General features: G+C 41.9%; 1 protein-coding gene across 1 annotated transcript in view; it reads right to left on the reverse strand.

The window, feature by feature from the left end:
- The window catches only part of KCNK2 (potassium two pore domain channel subfamily K member 2), a 133,532-nt gene extending 112,640 nt beyond the window's left edge, over positions 1 to 20,892 (reverse strand). The window contains exons 1-2 of the mRNA XM_008701147.1: positions 20,847 to 20,892; positions 17,576 to 17,886 (exon numbers count right to left, since the gene is read on the reverse strand). Of these exons, the coding sequence (XP_008699369.1) occupies positions 17,576 to 17,886; positions 20,847 to 20,892 (357 nt within the window). The remainder of the gene's footprint in view (positions 1 to 17,575; positions 17,887 to 20,846) is intronic.
- Positions 20,893 to 22,961: the final 2,069 nt, after the last annotated feature.

Below are 22,961 nucleotides of genomic sequence, written 5' to 3' on the forward strand. Positions count from 1 at the left end.
AACAATCTAAACTCAAAATTTCCAGAAAGAAGGAAATAATAAAGATTAGAGCAGAAATACGTGAAAGAGAGAATGAAAAATCATAGCAAAAATAACAATTGTTTTTTTGAAAATATAAAAGAAATGGACAAACCTTGTTAGACTAAGAAAAAAGTAAGAAATCTCAAATCAAATAAAATCAGAAATAAAAAAGCAAACATCACAATCAATGCCACAGACATAAAAAGGTTAAAAGATATTACTATGAAAAATTATTCTCAACTTAGAAGAAATAAATTCTTAGAAACAATCTACAAACACTAAATTATGAAAAAACAAAATATGTGCATACCTAAACTAGTTTGAAGATTGAATCAGTAATCAAAACTTTCCAACATAGAAAAGCTCAGGGCCAGAGGATTCACTGATGAATTCTACCACACATTTAAAGAATTAACACAATTCCTTCTGAGACTCTTTCAAAAAATTGAAAAAGAGGGAGCATTTCCAAACTCATTTTACAGAAGCAGCAGTACTCTGATACCAAAGCCAGAAAAAGACGCCATAAGAAAAAACTACAGGCCATTATCCCTGATAAATACAAATGCAAACATCCTCAACAAAACACTTGCAAATTGAATTCAACAGCACATAAAAAGGATCATACACTGTGACCAAGAGGGATCTACTGCTGTGACGCAAAGATGTTTCAATACATGAAAATTCATCAATATGATACACTGCATTGACAGAACAAAGGAAAAAAATCACATGATCATCTCTAGAGAAAAAGCATTTGACAAAATTCAATACCCTTTATGATAAAAATTCTCATCAAACTAGAAGAAGAAGATTACTTCAACATAATACAGGCCACATATGAAAAGTCCACTCCTAACATTATACTCAACAATGAAAAACTGAAGTTTTACTTCTAAGATCAGGAACAAAACATAAAACTCACTCTGACTACTTCTATTCAATATACTACTGGAAGTCCTTGCTGGAGCAATTAAGCAAGAAAAAGAAATACAAGGCGTTCAAATTGGAAAGGAAGAAGTAAAAGTATCTCTGTTCAAATTACATGACCTTATATGTTAAGAAATTAATTCAGCAAAGTTACAGAATATAAAGTCAATAGATGAATCAGTATGTTTCTAGACTAACAGTGAACAATCCAAAAGGAAATCAAGAAAACATTTCCATTTCCAATAGCATCAAAAAGAATAAAATACTTAAGAGTAAACATAACCAGAGAAGTGAATGATTTGTGTAATAAAAGTATTATGTTTACTTAAAGAAATTGAATAAGACAATTAAATAGAAAGGAATCCTATGTTCATGGATTAGAAGACCTTATACTGTTAAAATGCCCGTATTGCCCCAAATGATCTACAGATTCAATGCAATCCCCATCAAAATCTGAATGGCATTTTTGGCAGGAAAAAAATCCTAAAAATCATATGGAACTACAAAGGACCCCACATAACCAAAACAATCTTGAGAAAGAACAAAGCTGGAGGCCTCACACTTCCTGATTTCAAAATGTGTTACAAAACTACATTAATCAAAATAGTATGGTACTGGCAGAAAGACACATATAGACCAACATTACAGAACAGAGACCAGAAATAAATCCATACGTATATGGTTAAATATGGTCAAATGATCTTCAACAAGACTATCAAGATTACAAATGGGGGAAGGATAGTTTCTTTAGCAAATAGTGCTGGGAAAACTGAACATCCGTATACAGAAGAATAAAATTAGACCTTTATCTTACATCATATATGAACATCAACTCAAAATGGATTAAAGACTTAAGTGGAAGACCTGAAACTACAAAACTCCTGGAAGAAAACACAGGAGACAAGCTTCATAACACCGATCTTGGCAATGTTTCTTGGAAATGTTGCCAAAAGAACAGACAACAAATTAAAAATAGACTAGTGGAACTTCATTAAATTAAAAAGCTTCTTCACAGCAAAGGAAACAATCCATGGAGTGAAAAGGCAGGCTACAGAATGGGAGAAAATATTTGCAAACAATATATCTGAAAAAAGTCTAATAATATCCAAAATATATAAGGAATTCCTACAACTCAATAGCAAAAAAAAAAAAACAAAAACAAACAAACAAAAAAAAAACCAAATAGCCTGAATAAAAAGAAATGAGCAAAGGACTTGACTAGCTATTTATTGGAAAATAATATAAAAATGATCAACAGGTATATGAAAAAATGCTCAACATCATTCATCATCCTGGAAATGCAAATCAAAACCACAATAAGATATCACCCCATATCTCGTAGGATGGCCATTATCAAAACAAACAAAAAACAGAACAAAATAAGTGTTAGCAAAGACTTGGAGAAAGTGGAACACTTGACCACTATTGGTAGGAATGTAAAATGGAGCAGCCGCTATAGAAAATAGTGAGGATGTTCCTCAAAAATTAAAAATAGAACTAGCTTCTGGTACAACAATCCCACTTCCAAATATTTATCCGGAAGAATTGAAAACAGGATCTCAAAGAAATATTTGCTTATTCATTACAGCATTATTCACAATAGTCAAGAGGTAAAAAGAGCTGAAATGTCTATCAGTGGACCAATGGATAAAGAAAATGTGGAACACACATACAATGGAATATTATTCAGCCTTAAAAAAGAAGGAAATCCTGTTCCATGCTACAACATGGATAAAGCTTTGAGGACATTAGGCTAAGTGGAATAAGCCAGTCACAACAGGACAGACGCTTAATGATTCCATTTACGTGAGGTATCTAAAGTAGTCAAAGTCATAGAAGCAGAAGGTAGAATGATGTCTGCCAGGGGTTGGAGGAGGGGGAAATGCGGAGCTGCCATTGGGGTATACAGTTTCAGTGAAGGAAGATGAAAATCTACTGTAAAATATTGTGCTTATAGTTAACAATACTTTGCTACACACTTAAATTTTATTAACAGGGTAGAGCTCATGTTATGTGTTATTTACCACAATGAAAGAATGAAATAAAAGATAAAATCCCTGACATCAAAGAATAGTTTTAAAGGACTATGGTACTTCCATAAAATGGCTTACTACAAAGCCTTTGAACAGGACTCCAAAAATCTATAGTTAAAGAGAAAGACAATTATCATATGGTTTCTCTCATCTATGGAACATAAGAACTAGGAAGATCAGTAGGAGAAGAAAGGGATAAAGGAAGGGGGGGTAATCAGAAGGGGGAATGAAGCATGAGAGACTGTGGACTCTGAGAAACAAACTGAGGGCTTCAGAGGGGAGGGGGATGGGGGAATGGGATAGGCTCGTGATGGGTAGTGAGGAAGGCACGTATTGCATGGTGCACTGGGTGTTATACACAACTAATGAATCATGGAACTTTACATCAAAAACCAGGGATGTGCTGTATGGTAACTAACATAATATAATAAAAAATATCTTATAAAAAATATGAAATTAAAAAAAAAGAGATAGATGTATAACATATTGCAAAATGAGACAATAAGGATATAAAATATGTATTATAAAATATAATTTTGAGAGGAAAAAACACCCATAGTCTAATACAGTGCCAGGTACACAACAGTAAGAATTCAATATTCATTTAATGGGTGGAATTCATGGAATTTCCATTCATTTATCAGACAAAATTTAAAAACATTCTAAATTGTCTTGCTTCTCTTTTCCTAATGCATTTTGGTTTATTACCCTTTCAGTGAAAGACTTGATCTTGAAAAAATCCGTGTATAACTTCATCTGGCAACTTTGTGGCAAGAAACTTCATGAGGACACTGCTCACTTTCATTTTCCTCCAGATTCAGGATTCCCCTAATCCTAAATTTCTGAGATTTTCATTCATGCATTCAACATAAAAGACAGCAAAGCAACAGTAGCAGAAAAACCGAGATGATAAATACAGAATCATGAGTCATATCTCTGTGGGTCCCCAGACTGTATGCAGACTGAGGCTCTGGAGGGCAAAGAATAAAATATCTTGATTACTTACTTCAACAAATCAAAAATGTTAGAATAGCAGCTCTGATCTTAGAAATATGCTTGTATTTACAAGAGCAAGGAAAAAAAAAAAGAGAAATTGGTGGAAAGGAAAAGTTTGGTGAACTAGAAATCATGGACCCAGTGGTTGTTCTGTCACTAACTAGTAGTATGCTCTTAGGAAAATGATTGAATAGCTTATTTTCTTAGTTCTAAAATGACAGAGTTTGACTAGGCAATAGGTACTGTAGATTCCAAGCTCTAAATGCAATGAGTGTATTCCTTAAAATGTTATATGCCAATAACTCAAAATGCATTATGATACAATTTCGTTGAAACTTTCTATAACTCCCTACCTTTTAGATACTATTACCCCTTGTGCTGCTTCTTTGCATTTTCTTTTAGACTCTAAGACACACATCTCACCCTATAGATGAGATTAGCTAATTTTTTTTTCTTCTCCCTCAAGAAGAAGAGAATCTCATTTAGGTCCCTATCAAGAAGGCTACCTGAAACAATGTAATCCTGTATCAGGAAAGAATCACAGGGAATGAAACAGAAATGCAAACACCCAAACATACACACAAGCTCTCTGCGGATCAAGAAATAATAAGGTCACGAGGTGCTGAGTAATGGAAAACAAGGCAGGAGTTCCTGTCCTATTAAAAGCACAGTATAGCCTCTAAGAAAAATATGCCTCAAGAATGATATCATTATTATAAAATAAGATAATTGACAATTTTAATTAAACCAAATCATTTAAAACTAGCCTCATGAAATAGATTTTCAGGCCAGCTCAAAGCAAGAGCCAAATGTCATCATCTGATAAAACATCTTCCAGAAATGAAAACATTGTGAAGCTTTGGAACTTGTTAACTGGGGAAAAAGAGGGGAACTCTATATTTATTAAAGAAAAAGTAATTACCCAATCATATATAGTAGCATGTAAGCTGTAACATGCCCCAAAATATTAGTAGGGTTATGGAAGGGTTTAAACAAAAAAAACAAAAAACAAAACAAAAAAAAAAGATTTTAAAAGATAGTAAAATAAAAAATCTTTTATCTTAAAATAATTTATTTTGAGAAAATTAAAATAAAATAAAGCACTTCTGCAATACAGAGCCCATGCAAAAGATTCATCTAGCAATTATCTGTGCTTATTAAAATTATCTTCTTCTGAAGGAATCTTAGATACACTGAATTGAATATCTAGTACCAGCTTCAGAACTCAACCGGCCACCTTCCCTCTCTCTTTATCCTCCCCCAAAGTACACACATTACCTGGATCATCACCCTTGAGCGCCTCTTCCTGAAAGTTGAAAGGAGGGGAGAGTCTTCTCCTACTAGCCCAAACCCTGTCTGTCTCCTCTTGGCCTACTTCTTTAAAATTCTTTCCAAAAATCAACTTTCATTAAAATGTCTTCAACTAATCTTCCTATTTTTATTTGATCTCATTCCCCTTCCAAGTCACCAGAGTATTTGCCCAGCACAAGCGTGACATACTCTGTTTCCTTCTAAAATGTTCTGTTTGTGGATCTCCCATTGCACGTAAAACCTAGACCACTTATCAAGGCCTGCAAGGTTCTAGCCTGCTTCTCTCGCACCACGAATGATGGCCCAACCACACCCGTGTTTGCGTGGACTCTCGTACACACCAAGAATGCTCTCACCTCTGCATTTGCTGCCTTCTCTTCCTGGAACACTTCTCCACACCCCTAAAGATCTTCACCTGACTGACTCTCCCTCAACCGGATTTCATCCCGAATGTCCCTCTCCAAGAGAAAGCTCGTCTGAACACAGCCCAGCTAGAGGAGCCCGCCCCATCATTCTGTCTCGGGAGGCCAGTGTTTAGTCTTCAGAACATCTGCACTTTCTGAAATTATGTCGTTCAGATGCTTCTTGGTTTGTAGTTACTCCTGGCTAGCATAACAGCTTCATGGAACAGGACTCTTGTCAGTCCTGCTGTGTCATAATCTGTGAGGATTACGCCCCCTGCTTGGAACAGTTTCTTTCAAAACGTATCACATACAGAATGAATAAATGAACCAATGTGTATTTTAACTACTTCTTCCTTTAGAGGACTAGACCTTCCCACCAACTGTCTTACCTCAGGTCTCTACAAGTGCTAGTATGTTATCTGAATACGATAGATGAATACATAAATATTTCTGAGTAAGGGTTCAGAAAAAGAACTCGGAATGTCCAGTGTGTGGCCAAATGTCCAAAAAAAAAAAAATCAGATTCAGAAAACTATGTCACAGATCGATTCTTTTTTTTTCTTATATGAATGATAAGCTATTTTGTCCCATGATGAAATGTAACTTTGTCGTACAAAATTTTGTTTTGCGACGGCTGGGAATAATGATCTCTATTTTTGTCCTGCATTCAATGAGTTGTGCATGGACCAGGAAAAATGGAAAACAGCAGCAGCCTACCTCCCCGTTGGAGAAGCAAGAGTAAATCAAGTGTGCTGAGAAACGGTCATCAGCCCCTAGTGCAACAGGAATGTCAGAACCACACCCAGGAATATTTACATTCTCTTATGGACTATTACGCAATTAACACTGTAAATTTTATTTTACCTAAAAGAAGCACAATCTCCAAAGCAAGCTCTAACGTCAAGGGTCAGAAGACTTCTGCCATATTCACTAGCTTCTTTGCTCAAGAAATACCTAGGTCCTGATCATTTTACATGCTGTATGAAAATACGCTGCCCATTAAAGATCCCAGTTTGTAAGCATTTCCATGCTGCCCATTAAAGATCCCAGTTTGTAAGCATTTCCATGCTGCCCATTAATGATCCCAGTTTGTAAGCATTTCCACGACCAGTTAAAAAAGGTTTTAATACTTTTTAAGGAAAATAAGACCTTCCCTTTATTCCCCATGCAAAATAAAATGTAAGAACTCTAAATCCATGCAATAACTCTGCTTCTCCTTTCTAGTTCATATGGGTTCGCCCTGCTTGAAAATCTGTTCGTGAATCCTGACCACATTGTCACCCTGCTGGGAACACACACAGCCCCACAGATCCACATTGTGGTGACTCTTGGGTTAACACAAAACCTCCCTGAAAAGTCCCCTTCCAATCTGGAGGAGAAGTGAGGTATCTCTGCTCTCAGGGTTAACACCAAAATATCTAAATGGACACAAACCAGTGCTTTTTCACCTATAAATTCCAGAATCCAATTCCCTGGTACCATTAATATCACCCTGGTGCTGAAAGCATTTCGTATCCAAGGAAAGAGGAGTTCAGTCCATTGTATCTGTCACTTAGATCAAATATTTTCTAACCACCTCTATAGTATATGAATAATAGTGACAGGAAGGGAGACTTTTTCATTTGCCCAAAAGGAACACATCCTGTTTTAGCAATTACGAGTTTCTGATGAATCCCCATATTCCTCTAAGTGAGTTTTAGCAAAATAAGAACAGATGCATCCCTGTAAAAAAAGGAACTTTACAATAGTCAAGAAACTATGCTGGGAACCTAAAAATAGAAAATTTAAGAATTAAAAGCTCTTTTCCCTGCAATGTGCATCAATGTAAGCCATGTGATCATGTGATGGTGTCTACGGAGATTCATCTCCTTTTTCACAGTCCTGACATCCATTGCTTTACTTATTTCTCAAAGCTCCCTTCACTGCTTCATCACCAGAGAACACATATTTTACAAGCATCTGGGAAATTCCTTAGATACCCCTAAAAGGAATATATACTTTTTAACTTAACAGTCTTTAAATATTGGCATTTTCACTCAACATGATTATAGACTGAAGACACGCTGATTAGAGCTCTCTCACATATAACAATAAATTCTAAATAAACTAGCATTTTCCGAGAAAAACTAAAGGCAATATGAAGTGAAAGCAATAAAGGAGACTTCTGAATTACATTTGGCAAGCTAACTGATCATAGGGGGAAAATACAGCCATTCTACATAGAGAAAGTATGTTTCACCAGCCAAATAGGTATTGTAGGAGGGTACATAAAAACATAAGAAAAATGAATTCATGAAATGTTAAGTAGTCATAAAAAGATTATCTACTGAAGACTGATAAAAATTGATCCATTATATAAAATTGTTTGGTTACAGGGGCGCCTGAGTGGCTCAGTCGATTAAGTGTACGACTCTTGCTTTTGGCTCAGGTCATGATCTCAAGGGTGTAGGATCAAGCCCTGCATCGGGCTCCAGGCTCAGTGTGGAGTCTGCTGGAGATTCTTTCTCTCCCTCTAGCCCTGCCCCTCCCCCGGCTCGCACACACACACACACACACACACACACACACTCTCTAAATAAATAAATAAAATCTTTAAAAAAAATGCTTGGTTACAGATATTTAAAAAAAGGTTTTAAGACTTTTTAAAAATGTAGATTAAATAAATATATATTTAAGGGGATCAATATAAATCTAGGTATCTACTATGCAACGTTTTAACACTAAAAAGGAAAATAGCAAAGCGTGGGAATACCATCACGATCCTGAAGACTGTGAAATGCCCAATGTTCAATTAAATTTTTAAAACCTCACAAGCCTGGGTGGAAAGGCGTACAAAGTACAAATGAGGGTGGAGTTTCATCCTCATTAAGTGAAAACTAATGGATTTGGGAGAAAATAAACTAGGCTCCCCTTTTCAGATAATGTTTTCAATAACCTAGAAGAAGCCTCTGGAGCCCCTGGGACTCTGCCTGAAGACATCATCCAACAATGCCGACACAGAAAACACCAGCCATCACCACAGAGGTAACAATGAAACAGCGGGGAGGAAAAGGAAAACGAAAGAATTAGAACAGAAAGCCACTCTTGTGCTAAAGTATGATCCCTCCTTCTCTGGAATACTGCTCACCGCTCAAATCAGCACTTATCAAAGTTTTAACTGAGCAGAAAGCAGTTCAAAAAAAGAAAAGTAAAATAATCAAGGGGCCGCACTAAGTGCTAAGGAGGAGATTACAAAGCAAGACTATTAGGAAAGCAGAGACCCAAGACACACATCATGGCAGGTTATCAATGCCCGAGGAGCTGACTGAGAATGAATTCTACATGTGGTAGGGGATAAAAATAAGAAAGATAATGTCACCATCTTTAGAAGGGAATTACATGACTTAGTTCACAAAAATCACCAGGCAAATGGCCTAAAAATTTATAAAGGACATGATTTTATGAAAGATCAAAAGAAAAGAGAAACTTTATTGAGAAGCATGTATGACACATATCAAGAGAAGGTATAGGCTGAAACGTGGTCAAATTCAAGCAGTCCAGAGAAATGAGTTTATGAATATTAGATCCACGCCAGATTTTTCATAATGTCATGATGTCATTTATAAAGGGGAACTCTGGTACTGTTTTCAAATGTCCCTTGGTAGCATAGTTAAGGGCAGAAATACTGAGCTACATGAACTACTGTTTACTGTTCTTGATGTAGCAAGATATTCAAATGTTCATAAAAATAAAGGGAAGAGTAATAGCTGAAAGAGATTAAAAAATATCATCTCATTCTCTTACTGACCTATGTGGGTATTTAAACAATATCTAAAGTCAAGACTTGCAATATTCCTGAAGCATCCCCTACACAACAGTGAGCAAAAAATGGAGGCGGTAAGATGACACATATACGTGACCCTGCATGTAAAATTCTGTGTGGAAATACGTATGTGTGTATGTGTGTGTGTACACACACACACACACACACACACACGAGAAGTCTTAGCCACTAGGTGAAGGGATTTCAGGTATTTGCTTTTTTCTTTGTACCTTCTTGTATTACTTGGATGTTGTATGGGACACTTGTTACATTTTGTTACATACTTGACACATTTTGTAAATGTCAGAAAGCAAGTAGAGGGTAAAAAGTCTTGTAATCCTACAAGCAGACGTTAACTTGTTGTGTCCCCGCAACTATTTCCCTTTGTCCCTCCTCTTTCCGTCCCGATCCACCTCTTCCTTCCAGGTAAGAATTCTCCAGCTTGAAATCGCCTTCCCTGACTTACATCACCGTTCATGCCTCAGCACGACTAGCGCCCGCCCTACAAGTCTAAGCATAATATTTTAGTTGTTCGTTTGTGGCCTCATTATTGGGCTTTAGTTTTCCACAACTATATACTTTGCATTCACAACTACAGACCTGCTGCGCCTTCCGCTGCTGACCTCTGCTAGGAGGAGCCCAGAGCAAAAAGAGGCACGGGCAGCTCAAAATGCAGAGAGCGTGTCCTCCGCACACGGGTGAGAAATCTGATTTGCTTGGTAGGAATACAATAGGAGCCCGGGGTGAGAAAACACAACAAAATAATATAGTTTCTAGAGCAGTCTTTCGGTACAGGGGAGACACGCTCTAGAGTCACCTGAACAGCAGTCTGCCACTCTAATGCTTGCTATGCCACCCGGAGCATCTCACACTAAAAAGGCTAAAGAGGGACTTGAGTTAAACATTCTGTGCTTCAGTTTACCTACCTGCAAAAGGGAGAGGATGAAGCCTAACCTGCTTCCTGACCAAACAAGAGAGAATGTATATGGCAGGACTTCTAGAAAGATTCAGACTTGGACTAAAAATTCATTGGTTAGCTATTATCACTAGACACGGTGTTGCACACATTCCTATCTATGAGGAAGACACTGGAGATGGAGTCAAAAGAAAGAATCTGATCAAGGTGCCATTTTTGTCTCTTGCTGAACATTTCACAAATGTGAACCAAAAAAATATATATCGAAGAGATGTGGGAATTAAATAATATAATATACCCTAGAGTGTAAGACAGAGTACAAATCTATGATTGAATACAAACACGGTCTAAGAATGTTAAAGCCAGCATCATAATAGCTATTAACAGATCTATACTGGTCAAATTTCACTCTGATACTATTGGACGGAGCTTTACATTTGAGTCCTGTTTTTGGCTTAGACTAAATAAATCCTCAGTCAAAAAAAACTCTTCAGTGTCTTCCAATGTATATGGAGAGTACTTTCTCTCATTCTCAAACAACCATTGCAGCCATCAAATAATGTTCTGGCCATTGTTTTAAGTAATATTCCTTTTTAATCAAATGAGTTTGAGTAGTATTTTATTAATATACAGTACTCACATAGCACTTTTTCTTCCTTCCTTCCTTTTTTTTTTAAACCAGTATAAACTAGTTAATCTTCATATAGCCTTTGGAGATAAAATCATTTCCTGATCAGCTACTTAAATGCCTTATAAAAACCTAAGTATAATTAGGAAACAGTGTATAAAAATATTTCATTGTTATTTGATGGTTTTATATATGACACTTTGCAAATCAAGATAGCATGAACATATGGGCAGGAAGGGGAGGCAAACATAAGTTTGTTCACTAAGACAGTAGTACGTGGGAGAGGCCTTGGGACCCTGGAAATGGACAAAGTTTTCTTAAGACTTCTGTAGCTCCCTTGGTACATAAGTCCCTCTTGCAATTCTCAAGATAGCACTCCTGAATAATCGTCACCATAAGAGCCCGGTCTTTTAAATGGCTCCTAAATAATCTGCTAAAATAATCCAACCTACTATGTTATCACACATCCAAGAAGTTTATATATTCTCTTATCTGCAGTGCTTTTTTCCAGAGATGAAGCCACAGGACAAGAAGCGTAAAGGCACTGATAAAAAAAGAAAGCACTTTTAGAAGTTTTCTGGACGACAAGTTATTGGCATCTCAAATTTAACATGGCTGTGCTGGCCAGAATTTGCCGAGGCTGTTTTGCCCAAGTCCCTGCACGGAACTGTCCCCTGGTAAAAGTGTGAGACACGTTGACCCAGAGTGTTGTTTTATAACCATGGCTGGTAGCGTGTCTGCGAGGTTAGGACCAGCTTGTCACATTACTTATCGAGAACAGCATGATGGATGATTTGCACCTGGTCTTGGTGACACTCTCAGAAGAGCTCTGCCACTGAGGCTGGCTGCTGGGCAGGAACCTGCCTTTGTGACCAGCAGGGTGGCAGGAATCCCGGCCAAGACATCACCTTGAGCTCCCTGGTTCTGAGGGTACCACGCACACGTGGGTGACTCTGGATCTAAGAGAGAAGGATGTCCTGGCATGGCCTGGCAGAGGGAGGCCTAGGCTCTTATGCAGCCTTTGCCTATGATACACACCTTTATTGGGTGCTGTTGGTACATTTTATCATTTTCCTGCAACGGAGATCTGGAAGTCCTCTTATTTGGGGTCCTGTGAATCTTCTTCAGTAATTGAACCCTGTCTAACTGCCACTCTTAATGCAACGTCCCACATGAAGTGCCTGACATCATCCCCTCACCAGCGCCTCCTCTGCTCTTCCTCATGTCAAGGAAGTGGGAACTGTATTCTTTTAGTTGCTCAGGACAAACTTTTGGTGTTTTTCGTTGACTCCTCACCCTTGCACCACAAGTCTTGTCCATTGGTAAATCCCATTGGCTCTCCTTCTAAAATATTCCCCGACTCTGACCATGTCTCACAGCTCCCACGGTCACCACCTTGGTTCAAGCACCCCTTATCTATCGCCAGGATTATCACAACAGCCAAATAACCGGTTCCCCCTGTTTCTGTCTGCGACCACCTGCGGTGTCTTCTCAACTCAGCAGCCAGAGTGACCCTGGGGAAACAAGCCAGCACAGGACACTCGTCTGCACCTGAAAGCCAACTCCATACTCTAACTTACAAGGCCCTACGGGACTTGGCCCTTATTACCTGCCTGATGTCATCTTCTACCACTCCCTCCTCGCATCCTTGCTGCTCCCGTCCCTGCCAGGGGTGCTTTCTCTTCAGGGAGGGCCTCTCTGATGCTGATCCCTCTGCCTCAGTGTTGTTCCCCAGACAGCCACCGGGCTACTTTCCTCACTCCCTTTACTTAAACGTCGCCTTATCAGTGAAGATTCCCCAGTGACCTTCTGTAAAATTAATCACCAATACCACCCAACATTTCCTATCCTTTTTCACTGCTTTATTTTTTTCTCCTGAGACTTGCCACTATCTAACATATCATCTTCCCTCAGTAGGATGGAACCTCTCCAAGGGCAAGAACTTTCATCTGTTTTATTCTCCACCGTATTTCTGTGCCTGGAACAATGCAGACAGCAGGAANNNGTCATAGTTTTGGATGAATGAATGATTATATAATTAATATAAAACAACACTTTTGGTTTTGTTTTGAAAGTTCACTGGATTCTAGGAAGGCATGTAGTTCCAGGTATCCCCTGGAAAACAACCGGGTGTCCCAATGGCACATCCACCCCAAGCAGAGAACAGGCTCAGGAGAAAGCCCGCCTCCCTGGTACGGGTACAGTAGGGCCCTGCTCTACTTTGTTAGACATGCTGATGCCCCTGCACCTTCAGTTCCTGGACCACATCATGCTCCTTCTGCCTAGAACATCTGCTGATCCCCTTGCCTGCCCCCTCCCCGAATATTCTGATTCCACACTTAACATCCAGTCTCCCTTTAACCTATTCTCTGTGTCTTCCTATCTCTCATTAAATGGTTCCTTTCTTTCTCAGTAGTCTAGCTCCAATCTCTAAGAACTTCTAGTAGCTGTGTGTTTTTTGAAGATTTTATTTATTTGAGAAAGAGAGAGCAAAAGAGAGCATGAGCAGGGGGGAGGGGTAGAGGGAGAAGTAGACTCCCTGCTGAGCAGGGAGACTGACATGGGCTCAATCCCAGGACCCTGAGAACATGACCTGAGCCCAAGGCAGAAGCTTAACCGGACTGAGCCCTCCAGGCGCCCCTGTAGCTGTGTTTATGATGGTCTTCTCTACTTGACCTTAAGGAGGGAGGGAGCGCCTGAAGCGGGGAGTCCCTGAAGATGTGTTTCCTGATCGCTTTACTTGCCTCAATACCCAGCACAAAGGTTAACACCCTCCACTAAACAAACGCCACTGAACAAAGGAATAAAAGCCAAACTGAGGAGGAAGAGCACAAAGAGAATATAATCCCCTCAGGAGGAGGACTCCAAAAATCTACACCTGACACCACATGACCTCATGCAAATGCGTCCGTTTTTTTCACCCAAAACAGACAGAATACCTTCCCTACCTACCTCACAGAGGGTATGTGGCTCAAATGAGAAAATAATTATTATCCATGTAGACATCATAGGTTTTCCCCTACCTTTTGAATCCCAGAACTGACTCAGCAAACATGGAAATAACTAGATTGACGACCAGATACATCCAGCGTGACCGTGCCTCTACTGGTTTACCACGTTCAAACAGGAGAAAACCAGGAAGTGCTCTCCAAAAAGAATATTAAACCCAGGTTATTGGGGTGCCTGGGCGGCTCAGTTGGCTAAGCATCTGACTCTTGAGTTCAGCTCTGGTAATAATCTCAGGGTTACGAGATTGAGCCCAGCATTGGACTCTGAGCTGAGTGCGGAGCCTGCATTGGGATTTAATGAGTACAAGAGTAACTTAAATGTAATGGATGTCAAAAAGCAAAGTGTTCAAAATACTTTAGCCCTTTAGATTCCTTTGTCTTGATATCTCTTTCCCCACCTCAATCCTCCATCTTGCCTTGGACGGCTGACGTCATCACAGTGCTCAGAAGGAGAGCAGAGCTGGGACCATGTAACAGAAGAAGCACTTGCTCTCAGGAGCCTTAAGGCTCTGTTTTCTTCTCTTCCCCCCTCGCCTACCCCACCCTGTGACGCAAGCACAGCTTGTTATGAGGTTACCAGAATCCATCCAGAGGTGTAATTAATAACCTGGGGCCTGGGGCCAAATTAGATTAACTGTACCTGACCTTACAGTCTGACTACCCATTTCCTCCTCCTTCCCCACTCTTCATAAAAGGAATCCAGAAGTCCTTCTTTACCAACACTAGGACTGAACGTCTCACTTCTCCAACTGGCTCCCCCTCTCAGCACTGAAAAACGCTAAACTCAGCCGAGACTCCTGGGAAGAACAGCAGATCAAGGTTCTGAACACCTGAACTCTCATCCTCATAATGCCGTCTGTCTGGTATAAGTCACTGGGACTGCTGTGTGTTGGCTCCCTAATCCTTAATGCTGTGATATCACTGCCTAATATACCTACTCATGAAGTTTTAAGGGATGATTACATGGGAAAATAAATGTGGGAAAAACACGTGCAAATTTACGAGAATCATACGAACGAAATATAATTCTAATATAAGATTACTGGCTCATTTGTCTTCCTCCCTATTTAAATACTGACCTTGATCCTTGAAGCCATGCCATTAAAGACATTTTTTTTTTATCAGAAGAAACCTTATTCAAAGAGAGTAAGATAATTTATTAAAGCTGTGGGGTTATAAAGATGAGTGTTGGGTGCACTGGGTGTTATACGCAACTAATGAATCATTGAACTTTACATCAGAAACCAGGGATGTACTGTATGGTGACTAACATAATATAATAAAAAAACATTAAAGTAAAAAAAAAAGATGAGTGATAGGACAATAAATAAGAGACTTCTAAATAAGCACAAAAATACTTGAGATTTTTAAAAAGCAAACATTCTCATCAGCAGTGACTATTAATAAAGCTAAAACGGGGTGGAAAGAAAAAGATTAGGTCATTGTTGAGCTCTGTCTGTATCCATTACAAAAACAATAGAACGAAATGATCAGTCTCCACCTTCAGATCGTCTCCACCTGCCATGACCTTCAAGTTATTTTCACAGTTATGAATAAATCTAGGTAGTACTGAACAGTGGGACCATTTCCAAATTCACACCGGGTTTCTTCCAGCATTGTCTTGAAATTCCAGGCATTTCCTCCCCCCTGCCCCAAGCCCGCTATACCACTTAAGATGCTAAGAACGCTCCTGCCTGAATCAGATACTTCAACCCAATAAGGGGATGGCGTAGGGGTGGGGGAAAGAAAGCGAATACAAACAACAGCAAACAAACCTAACACTTTGTGGCATCCTAAATGCTTTATAGGGATTATCTCTTTACTCTTCACAGCCACCCTGTTGGATAGATATTCTTTCCGCATTCCATATAGATCACTGAAGGCTTAGAGAGCAAAATTACTTGTTCAGGATGACAACCTCTAGAAAAGTGTTCAACTGGAGTTCAAAACACATCCTATCTGATCCCAATGTTTAGGCTCTTATCACTACCGCACGCTACTTCCAAGACAACCTAGAGTTCTTCTTTTAAAACCCTAGGGAAATGGGAATTCTTTAAGATTTTTTAGTACCTCTTAGAACTCTGGCACAAAGACAAGAGTGAAATAAAAGTGATCTTATGTAGGAACAGGCAAGGCAGTAGCTGGGACAACAATATCTGTTGGCAGGTTCACTGTCAATACTGAAAATATTGCCATCATCTAAAAATAGTAGAGAATTCAGTATATAAGTATCTGAGGAGTCTTTCAAAATGTAAGTCAAATAGTTGAGATGCAGCAGTGTCTGAATATGGTAGGAGCTAAATGAGTTAGAGAATGCTATCTTTGCTAGCTTTCAGTAAAACCTAAATATGGACTTGTGTGTGTAGTCTACAAATAGAGGGGGGCATGAAGGGCAGAGGTAGCGTTTGGGGTATCCATGGCAGAAGGGAAATAAGAGAGCAAAGCTCTCTGAATAGAAAACTGGATTAAGACCAGTAAGAATTTCCTCCCTCAATCTACTATTCTAACTCATTCAAACGATGTGAAACCAAATATAAGATGAGGAAGAACCCGTTCAGATGACTCAGACAATTTTCAGTCCAATCTGACTTACACCACTTAAGAAAAGTAGGTTCTACAGGAAAATGAGTATCTGTACAATTAAACTGTTTTCCACAACCCGTCAGATCTCTCCTTGAAAGAACATTCTAGCGCTTTCTTCTGACCAGACTCTTGGTTTGACCACTGAATTGTTTTATGTAAAAGAAATCTAAAACAAAAATACATCCATCTCCAAGGAGCCTAACTGAAACATTTAAATTATTTTGTGACTAACTTTTAAAACAAGGTATTTTCCATAAGCACACTGTTCCGCCATGATAGGGTACATGAAAACGAAATTATTTTTTAAAATTCAAAAACTCGATTTTTCTGTGTAATAATAAATTGCTTTTAGTTGGGGTTTAGAGAAGCAAGGATGAGTCATTTCTCTAGGCACCTAAAAAGACAGTCATCAGAGGTAAACTTTGACTAGGTTAAAGAGGTGAGCTACAACTGGTTAATCATGAGGGCACCCATCTCAAGAGGGTCACACCACAAACACATCTCTTCTATCTTTTGATGGTCCCTGGCCTGATTAAACCACTTTTCTGCCTTAGGTTTTCCTCTCACTTGCCACAGCAGTGCTTCTCAGTCGGCAATGATAATTGGATCACAAAAGCCTCCAGCAACGCAACCCCATGTCCACGCGTGTGCACTGGCAGTTCTAAGAGAGGGCAAAGAAAGACAAATCCGGGAGACAATGGGACAGAAGGAAGAGAAGAGGATAAGAAGGAACAGAAGGAAGGAGAAACGAAGGAGAAGAAAGGAGAGAAGAAGTAAGAAAAGAGGGAAGAAGTGCAGAAAGGAGACAAGTCAATGCTAAAGTGAAAGTGGAACAGGGCCCCCACAGGCACGCCATTGTGCTACGGGGAGCCTCCTCCTGCCTCCTGCCATTACTTTCTTTCCCCAGAGAGGAAGCAGGGTAACAACTCCTCTGTGCCATTATTACCTGGATGAGTTCGTCCAGCTCAGTCGAATTGACACAAGAGTGTTGGGAAATGAATGTCTGCTTCTGGATCACAATGGTGGTCCTCTGTGAAATCTCATGAGGCTGCTCCAATGCTTTGAACACGGTGGCTCCGATGACCAGATAGAGGACAACCACCAGGAAAATCGTGGAGACCGTCTTCCATTTCATAACATTAATGGTCGTGTCACTCTCCACCCGGGAAGCAAGCACTGTGGGTTTCGTGGAAAACGAGAGCCTCGGTTTGGAGTTCTGAGCGGTAGATTTAGGGTCCAACAAGTCAGGTGCCGCCACTGACAACAACAGAGAACGAAGGTTAGGCTGGAGAAGAGTAGAGGGGTAATGGCTGGGCTTCCTTAGGGGCTGAGCAAAGGCTGATTGAACACCGCTGCTCTCCTGGTGGAAGGTCTGGAACCAACCAGAGTGCTCCCACTAGCTCGCATCCAGGACCTTATACGTAGGTTCAAGGGAAAGGGGCTGGGTCTCAGCTCTCTGCTGCTATGGGGGTTCCAGACGGGAGGAAGAAAACAGGAGGTGGACCAAGAAACTTAAAAAAAAAAAAATAATAAAAGAATGCCTGAGGTCTTCCTAATTCATTTTTAAATTTACATCTATCTGTTCACCGTGCTACTCAACAAAGACTGAACTCCTAAGAGTTGATAGTACTATCTCATGAATACTCATGAAGAAGGTTCATGGATGATTCCTGTTCTCAAGAACTTAACCCTCTATACCACAAGGAACCAACATAAGGAATATTCTTTATTTTTATGGAAAAATTCATTGTAGTAAAGGGATTGCATTATAAGTGAATTTGTGATCCAAACATTGTTGCTCAAAGTAAAATATTAGTCATTTTCTGGTAAAACATGATGGTAAGTAAACCACTCAATTGCCCAATCATTTCTTTTTGCCTGCCCTCTAAAGAGGTTCATGATTGAACATTCTCTATATCTTGTTATACAATCTCTGAAAAAAACCAAAAGTATTGCTACCTTTTCTGGCACAACCCTAGGTGCAGCCAAGACATGACAAGTTCCTCCCATTTCAACAGTGAACATTATCCAGGAAAAAAAGTAAAACCTTATCTTACACCTTAGACCCTCCGTGCTCTGTACAAAGCTAATTGCTCCATTAGAGTGGCTTTCTGTGTTCTCTTGCAAATTCCCATATACTCTGAGGTGACTGTAAACCCATTTATTATTTATCTCAGCTGTTCAAAAGTATCATTAATGGATTTCTTTTTAGAAAATACAAAGATACTAGACTTCCACCTGTTAAAGGGAAAATAAGCCATCTACTACAGAATGTTTGATTGGAAAGGCAACACTGAACCAAAAAGGTTAACAGAATAGCCAAGAAAAAGGACTTTAAAAAACCACCAACTCAACCAGAACAAAGAATTTAGAGTCCACAATTTTTACAGATATAAGTAAAATTACTCGGATATATAAACTACAGGTTTGATATAATAATAATCTAACCTAAAAGACACTTTAAGGTAAGTATATGAGAAATCCCAAATACCCTACAGGAACCTGAAATCACTTGAGGATAAGAAGAGAATGGAAAGTGTCGATTTTCACAGGGTTAGATACCCTGCCCTCCTGACTACCACTATGAGTTAAACGTAGGACCACCGGAGTTTGAGTTCAGAAAATAAATCATCAGTTGCCCATCACAGAGAAGCTTTGCAAACAAAGCTATTTGAAGCTGGAGACCTAACTAAGTAGTGTTTTACAGTGACGGCCGATAACGGAGGGCTCCTCAAACCAGCAAAGCCCCAAATGGCTTTGATTTTGAAGAGATGAAGTCAGAGCTCCAAGGAAGTAACTGTACCCAGGGCTCCAAGTGGAGGTTCCACATACAGATGGAATTGCTCGTTTCAGCGATTTCCAATGGTTCAACCTGCTGGATACAGGTGCATACACGTTTCTCTCCTGAGACACTCACCTGCTCAGAATAAAGCCACAAACCAGTAGACACCTTTGTCATGTAATCGTTATATAGGCAACTTTGCTCAAAATTAGCACTGGACATGTGTTTTAATGTTTTAATTAGAAAAACTTTTTTAATAGACATGCTGATAACAGCTGATATCACTGTCATCTGCTGGCTAGCTACGCCACCCCACCGCCAAGCTATTTAGTGTGTCTTGAGTGAAAAATAAAGGTCATAATCTAAAGTCAAGCCATCTTTGGAATAAAAATAACAGGAAATCCACATTATCTCTCTGAAGGAAGCTTTCCAAGCCTTTCCTTTCCAATTCTCTGTGCTCTCATATTTCTGGTTTCTCACATCAGTGATTTCTAGTCTGTAGAAGTGGAAAACACCAAGACTGTTTACCTTGATGCATCCAAATCCCAATCCAAAATCCCAATGCCACCGAACACATTATAATTATATGCTTTTGGGGGAAAGGGACAGATACTTTTTTTTAAAAGATTGTGTGTGTGTGTGTGTGTGTGTGTGTGTATTAAGCTAATTCATTTCCTGATGAAGTTTAATTCTTTTAAGCTAGTCTCTTATTTTTTTAATTAGCAGAAATACATATAAATGCACATTTGGCAGACAGAATGGACAGCAGTTGGTAAAATACCAAAATAAACAACAGCCTTTTCTCTCAATCTAACATGGGGAACCTCTGTATTTCCATCTCCACGTCGTTTGATGTATGATCAGGCAGAGACGCTCCTCAGAACAAGGAATCAAAGAGTCGTCCCTTGCACACACTGTCATCACCATCACTACCTCCCTCCTCTGCCTCCAGCACATCACAGTCTCCTCTTAATCCCGGTCTCCCAGCCTCACGCAGGTATGCCTTCTATGCTCCGGGCCGCAGCTCACGACTCAATAGCAAAAGAAACGAGCCTTTTTTCAGCACCACTGCCTGTCCCACCACGCAATGGGCAACAAGTGTGACCAGGGTCACCATGCGTCCTGCCGGTCGGCTGCTCCCAAGGGCTGACCCTCCTCCTCCTTCGGAAACTCCCCCAAGGTGTCCCAAACCCACACCCGACGCAGATGCAAAAAGCCCCAGGCACCAGCGGGAGAGGGGGGAGCAGCAGCCAGCAGAGGAGCCCGGCATCGGTCTGCCTCCAAGGCGAGATTATGACCCAACACCTTGGACGGGAAACGAAGGTGGAGGACGTCCGCTTGCGGCCAGCGGGGCATTTGCAGCCCTCCCAGTCCAGGCAGGGGCGGGAAAGCGCGGGGCGGGAGGTTGGGGGGGAGGGTCACCCGGGGGTCTCACCTCCTGCTCTATAGCCGGGTCTCTCCCGCGAGGCGCTGGGAAGCATGAGGCATGCAGCATTCAAAATGTTTTTTGAAAAAGACGGACTTGAAGCTTTTACAAACACGCCATTGTACTCACTTCTTATTCAGAGTCGGGCTGCGCGCTCCGAGCTGCACGGGCAGGCATTTTCCCCGGCTTTGTTTTACAAGGTGGGGAGAGCGGGGCTGGACGCGGGAGGGGGTGGGGGGGAGCGTGAGAAGAAACGAAATCGCGGGAAGGAGGGGACACCGGCGGGCTGGGCAGAGGGCGAGGCCGAGGCCAAGTTGGGCGCGGGCGCCGCCGCCCCCGCACGCGCCTGCGGCCGGGCCCGGGTCACCCGGAGAGCGCGGGCGACCCGGGTCCAGCGCCGGCCGGCAGCCGCCGCCGCCGCGCGCTCCGCCCCGGGTTCCGCGCTGGCCAGTCCCCCGCGCGCCGCGGCGCGGGGGCGGTCGGTGCAGCCCGAGCGGCCGTGCGCCCCGGCGTCTTTGTGCGCGAGCCTCGCTCTGCCCCTCTTCGCATGTCTTTGTGTGTCTCCCCCGGCAAAGCCCTCGGGCCCCGGGGGGCGGGGGGTGTGGCACGGGCTCGGCGCGCCGGGCGCCCTCCTGCCCGCAGCTCGGCCGCCCTCCGCCGCTCTCCCTGCCAGGCTCGCTGTTCTAGTCCCTCGCCCGCTCCTTTCCCTCGGTTCGGAACTCCCTCCCCCTCACCTCCTTCCCCCCCGCCCCGTCTCCCCGCCTGGGCTCGCCTCTCCGCACCCCCTCCTAGCCCAACCCGCACCGGCGTCGCCCCTGCCTTCTCGCGTGGGGGCACTGCCCTGGGGCTCACCTGCTGCCTCTTCTCCTCTCAGCCCCTTCCACTAGCACTGCCCCCTCCCCACATGCCCATTCTCGCTCTCTGGCGCACAGAGCTCCAACCTATCTCCTTCCAGGGCGGGGTGCGGGAAGGAGCTCTGGGGCGCGGGTCCCAGGACCCCTGCACGTGAGCATCTTCCGCTCCACTGGCCCACCCACCACCACCACCACCACCACCACCCGGGGTTGTACGAGAACTGCCCCCATGGGCGACCTGAGACCCTTGGAGTGGGGTCGATAATGGGGCTGCGGGCTTATTCCAGTCTACGCTTGGGGAGGTGTTGTCGAGTCACCAGCAACCCCCACCACACCCCACCTCCTTGGGTGCTTGACCTGGGCAGCCGAGCTCTGATCAACAGAAGGTTCTAAACCAGAAAGGATGGGGAAAGCACCGGGAGCTAGGGTGCAGAAGATATCTAGGGATGCAGAGGGAATGGAAGAAAAATCGGAAGGCTCTCAGGGCAAGACCCCTTTGCTGCGGACAGGGGTTGCGGATGTTCTCGGCAGAGCAGCGGACTGGGAGACCTGGGACATCAGTCTGAACCCGGCGCTCCGGCACACCTCCGCATCAAGATTCCAGCTGGGCGGATACCAGACCCCGCCCAGACTCGTAGACTGCCGCCCGGGGGCTGCTGAACGAGTGGCTGCAGGGGTGCGGGCACCGAACCTGCAGCGGAGGGGAAGAGAGCGCGCCGAGTCCAGGCTGCAACTGAACTAGGTTAGTCCCATCGCCTCACACGTGATGCAACGGAACTTCAGCCTGAGTGTAAACTCTCTCTTCCTTCTCACTTTCGCTGAGGGAATACCCCGCTGACCTCCACCCTCCCACCTCCACCGCTATGTTAGACAGTTTATCTTCCAGAAAGGCTCCTGGGCCAACTTGAAGTATTTTGCCAGCTACAAGGAGAACTTCCTAGTGAAAACTGTAGATGTGAGAAACTAGCGAAAGCTATAGACCTGAAGGAGGTCAGGCAGAGCAGAAACACTCTTGAGGGTAAAAAGAACATTGTAAATCTTTTGCAGAATTGTGGCCAACAATGCTTAAAAAATGCCAAATTATTTTTTAAATTCCAGAATAGATTCAGCACCTCTTTCACCTATTAAAAATGTCTTCCTTATTAGGAATTCCTTCCTGCTGGAACAGAAACATGTTTTTCTCCACTCCTGCTCTCAATATAATCGGATGTCCTTTCTGGAATGTGAATTTGATCCTCTCACTTAAAACCTTTTCAAACTCTCTGGGTGA

The sequence above is a fragment of the Ursus maritimus genome, unplaced genomic scaffold (assembly GCF_017311325.1).
Source record: "Ursus maritimus isolate PB19 unplaced genomic scaffold, ASM1731132v1 scaffold_2, whole genome shotgun sequence".
Lineage (NCBI taxonomy): Eukaryota > Metazoa > Chordata > Mammalia > Carnivora > Ursidae > Ursus > Ursus maritimus.